We start from the raw sequence: 4,771 nt of genomic DNA, 5'->3' as shown, positions 1-4,771 counted from the left end.
GCGTTCGAAGGTCTGCCCCGGGCCAGCCCCGCCCTGTGGATTCCCCCTCTCTCGGGGGACGTCACACTTCAGAACCCCCGCCGAGGGGGAGGGGGTATTAACCTGGGGACTTGTCCCCTCATCCGGGCATTACTCCATCCGATGATCTCTCCAAGAACAGTCCCGGATGGCGCCGGCTCTGCCTACTCGTGCTTTCTGGATCTCCTGACCCGCCAGGCGATCGGGGATGCCCGCTGCCTGAGGTCTCGGTCCCCGCGGGCACGGCTGGGGCGTGCCCCTGCCCGTACCTTCTCCCGATTCTCCGTAGGCCTCCGGCGCTCCCAGAGCCGGACGTCTCCCCGGTGAGGGGTGTGGGGGTGGGGCGGCCCCTGACAGGCGGATCCCGTGAATGTAGGGAGGCGGTTTCTTCCCCCACGCTCCAGGGACCCCCCGCCCCCGCCCTTCTCTCTTTCCTCCCCATGACCCCTGGTGTTTGGTTTTTTTTTTTTCCTGTTTCTGCCTCCCCTGGGACCCTCTTGCAGTTGTTGTGTTAACCCTTGGCTGGGTAATGCCCAGACCGAGGTTTCAGAAAGAGCATTCATGCCCTCCCTGTACCATCCTGCTTGGGCATTCCCAGTAACTTAGTGAATCTTTTTCCATTGGATAAAGTGGATCCTTAGGCTGCTGCCACCAAACCTCCTCCCTCGGACGGAGAGACCCTCTGATTTGTGTCCCTTGACATTCTGCCCCCTTGCCAGCCCCGGCTGTCTAACTCCTTAGCTTTTGTAATCTAACCTCTGTTATATGGGGCCGAAGCCTGGCAATGCTTTATCATCTGGTACACAGCTCTGGTTTTTTTAATTACAGTGTGATAAGATTTAATGATGACTAATATGATATTCACTCATCTTCAAGAGAAGTTGTCAAAGGAACCACAGACTGTACTTTCAGTTTCCTCTTTTTTACTTTCTCATTTTTGTCTTGTGAAATTTTTATAAACAGCATTTAAAAATACACAAGTCCAAATCCAAACCACCTTGCCAGACTTAATTAGTAGCTATGATAGGTTAGATCAGTAGTTAAGGCCTCAGTATATTCTTTCTGTGATGGGATGACCCCAGGGGATAATAGAGTAAAAGATAAGCTAAAGGTACTTTGAGGAGAAAGCTGAAAGAGTAAGGTCCTTTGATTTGCTTCAATTCCACAAATACTAGGGGAACAGAAATATTATTTATGAGGAAAGTAAGTATGCAAATACTGGTTGGGATGTTAAATTGGATATCCCTCAGTAGTAGTGAAAGTTTGTTGATTAATCAGCAGTCCAGTACATGCCTAGGGCCTAAAACAATGCCTTGCACATAGTTAATGCTTAATAATATTTGTTAAATTGAATCTCTCAGGAACATGTTAGATTTGATATTATCTAAAAGCAGTGATGGCCTCTCCCAGAGATGGGCAAAACAATTCCTTTCTAAGCTAGAATTCTTTCATGTGAAAAATTAAATATATTATAAAACCCTTATTGCTGTGTTGAAATTTGTTTTTACAATCCCGTGACAAAAAAAGTTCTGCATTTGATAAGTCTTATGCATAGTATAAACATGATTGGCTAAAAAAATAGCAATTTTTGGTTTTAATACTTAAGTGGACATAAAGTAGAAATTCTTGACTAAGATTATTTCTCTGCACTTGCAAGATCTTCTCCCAAACCCCTATATAAACTCAGCTTAAAGACTAAATAACATTCAGTTTTAGAAGGTGGAGCGTGGCGGTCTGTTTTTTTTTTTTTTATCACAAACAAAATTTAGAATAGATTGCTCTCGGTTATATTCATCTTTCACATACTACTCTAGTTAACTTGTACTGAATTCCTTTCTGTCTGTTATACTTCTCAGTGTTGATTTTATTTGAAGTGGGATTACAACTATGCAGAGTAAGGTCATGATGAAAGTAATGAAGCTCCAGTTTAAAAAATCAGACATGCTAATGATGGCCCCCTCAAACTGACATCATATTTACTTCTTATGTAATGTGTATTTTGTTGCTTGTGTAAAATGTAGCTAATAAAATTAGTTTTCCAAGTTGAGGAATAATAGTCATCCAATCAATGTCAGTGAGTAATTGTGGGAGAACAAAAATGGAAGACATTCATAATTTAATTCTTGTGTCCATGAGCAGGTTTCCACCTTGCGGGAAAAACGGCATAACGACTGTCACACAGAAAAAGGTCTTACGAACACCTTGTGGAGCTCCCAGCGTAACAGTTACGGTATGTGAAGGGACGTGGGGCAAGGGCTTCAACTTTTTGGCAGCTTTTGCATTAGTGGAGCTTGCAAGCCTTTGATAGTTGGTGAAGCACCCTTTAAAGTCATATTCATGTGTCTGATTTAGCTTGGCCATTGCTTTGCATATGATGATTTTGTTTGTTGCCAAGGATGACACTTAATGCTTAAAAGCTAATTCCAGATTACTTTTGGTTAACCTTGCAAATGTATTAACAAAAAATCAAACTAACAATATTCATTTATCTGCAAAATTCATGCAGACCTTCTCATCTTTGACTAGTGCCAGAAACCCGATTCACTTAAAAACAGAACATTAATAGTCTTAGGAATTATAGTACTAATATTATGGGACATACTTTGCATTTCTAAAAGTTTTTATTTGCCTGGCTTATTTCTTCTGAACCTTGGCCAAAACTTTTAGGCCAAGGGCCTCTAAGCCACTGCTAATTAGCATGGATATTTTAAATTATGATGTAGAATTCAAATTAGACCTCCTATTTTTACATGTTACATTACAGAGTTTTTAAGATAATAGGTAGAGTGAAAAGTCAAATTCAAAGATGCTGGGGCCTGGACACTGCTGTAGTCAGAGGAAAATGGTGATATTTGCAGATACTTCTCTCTACTGAGCCAGCACTTACTCTGTCTACAATGAGACTCATCTGAAGTGAACTTAGTCACCTACTGCATGGGAACTCAAATCTTGGTTCATAACACTTGAGTGTGGTCTACATGGATACATGTGCATGTAGGTGGTGACTATGCTATGGGCCCAGTGGCTAAGCTTTCAGCAGACACCCAAAGCAGTAAGCTCTCTTTTTCATGCCCAGTTTACTTATCCGCAGATCAACCTTTTATTGTGTTGCCCTCCCCTGCCTGCCAGAAGAGAATGATGAAGAACCGCTCTTCAACTCCCCCCTTACATGTTCACGTGGATGAGAACACTCCTGTCCACGTCCACATAAAAAAGATCCCGAAACCAACATCGGCCAAGAGCCAGGTAGGAGCATGCCAATTGGGGCGTGGTGAATGAAGGCTGCGGACCAGGGCCAACACCAGAGCCTAGACACCACCCAGGTCTCTTACTTTGTTTTGACTTAATATTTACTCCAAATAGTCAGGAAAGAAAAGTTATCTTCATCTAGAAATCAGCAAAAGCGTCTTCATGGAAGATTGTCTCTCAGCAAAGTACCATAATAAGTGTTTTGCTTGGGTTTTAAGCCTGTATTATCGTGTGATCATATCCATTGCATATATTTGTGTGTGTTGTTCATGTTTGATAGAAGTCGCATAAACGTGGCATGAGAGGGGACACGGTGAATGTACGGAGGAGTGTTCGAGTGAAAACTAAAGTCCCTTGGATGCCCCCTGGCAAAGCATCGGTCCGGCATGTAGGCTGCAAATGGGAGGTATTAGCATTCCATTTTCCTGTAGGCTTCATTGTGCTCCCACACTAATACTATTTGAACAAACTTGATTTAAATTTACTTGAAAAACTTTTAAGTTTAGGTGATGCCAGTGATCTCTCCTTTGTAGTGGATTTCAACAGGAATCACATAACTTATTTTCCCATGAGAAATTCTGTATAGGTCTTCTAGTTTATAAAGTATTATAAATGAAATTGATGATTTTATTTAAGCAAATGAGAACTTAGAGACACTTACTCCAAAGGTGTTTCAATTCTCAGACTGTATTTTTTGAACTCTTCTTTGGCAGTGACCTTCAGAAGCAGGTTGTGAACAAGGCCAGAAAAATTCAACCAATTTTTATAGCCACAGCTAGTTTTTGATACAAAAGGGTATAGTTTCATATTTGAGTTATCCAACAGACTTAATTCCAAATGACTCTTGACTTTCTAAAAAATCAAATAGACTCTTAAAGCATAAAGATTACTCCCATTGAGGGCACTAAAGTATACCATGTGCTCTGAAAGCAGTTTCCAAAGAGGAATTTCCAAAAATTTTTGAGCAATGCTAGCCTTATTGAAATAAATTCTTTCCCAGTGTGACTATGTTAAGGGAGATGTAACTGATTTAGATGTACATGCTCTGCTCTGATTAGTAAAAGATCAGTCTCATTACTTTGTAATCATATGTACTGTATTTTAATTCCCCTGCTGTAGGAAGCCAGTTTCTCCCTAGTAGCATGGTTACATTACTTCTGAGACACAGAGAATAAAGAATTCTGGGGAGTAAAATGAAACACTAAATTGATCTATATGTGTAAAATACCATGTCCTAAATTTAGTGTCCTTTAGGAGATAGGCAAACATAAAAACAAATCTCCTTTTTGTGTGTGTTCATGATCACATCCATAAGAAAGTCAGATTAGCTGCTTCTTAGTCTCTTATACATATAATGAGCATTGACTGGCTGGGCAGTCAGAGACTTGGGTATGAGTCCTAACTCTGCCAACTAACTAACCTTGGGAAAGTAATTTAACCTCTGTTGGCATCAGTTTCCTCATATGTAAAATAAAGTTGTACTAATTGATCTCTAAGGGCTTTT

The 4,771-nt window shown here is 40.8% G+C and overlaps 1 protein-coding gene across 4 annotated transcripts in view; it reads left to right on the top strand.

Moving 5' to 3' along the window:
- The window catches only part of ODF2 (outer dense fiber of sperm tails 2), a 35,103-nt gene that overhangs the window by 511 nt on the left and 29,821 nt on the right, over positions 1-4,771 (top strand). The window contains exons 1-4 of one of the 4 annotated variants that reach the window (XM_069069484.1): positions 140-341; positions 2,158-2,248; positions 3,110-3,264; positions 3,548-3,673. In XM_069069484.1, coding sequence (XP_068925585.1) covers positions 3,154-3,264; positions 3,548-3,673 — 237 coding nt within the window. In that variant the 5' untranslated portion in view covers positions 140-341; positions 2,158-2,248; positions 3,110-3,153. Of the gene's footprint in view, positions 1-139; positions 342-2,157; positions 2,249-3,109; positions 3,265-3,547; positions 3,674-4,771 lie in introns of those variants that run through there. The other 3 variants (XM_069069483.1, XM_069069485.1, XM_069069486.1) reach the window with 3 other exon arrangements.

This window comes from Petaurus breviceps, unplaced genomic scaffold, assembly GCF_028583685.1.
Source record: "Petaurus breviceps papuanus isolate PSGF00001 unplaced genomic scaffold, PetGlider_PUasm1.0 90779, whole genome shotgun sequence".
Classification (NCBI taxonomy): domain Eukaryota; kingdom Metazoa; phylum Chordata; class Mammalia; order Diprotodontia; family Petauridae; genus Petaurus; species Petaurus breviceps.
Note: the sequence above shows the minus strand (reverse complement) of the source record. Positions and strands in the feature narration are given on the sequence as shown.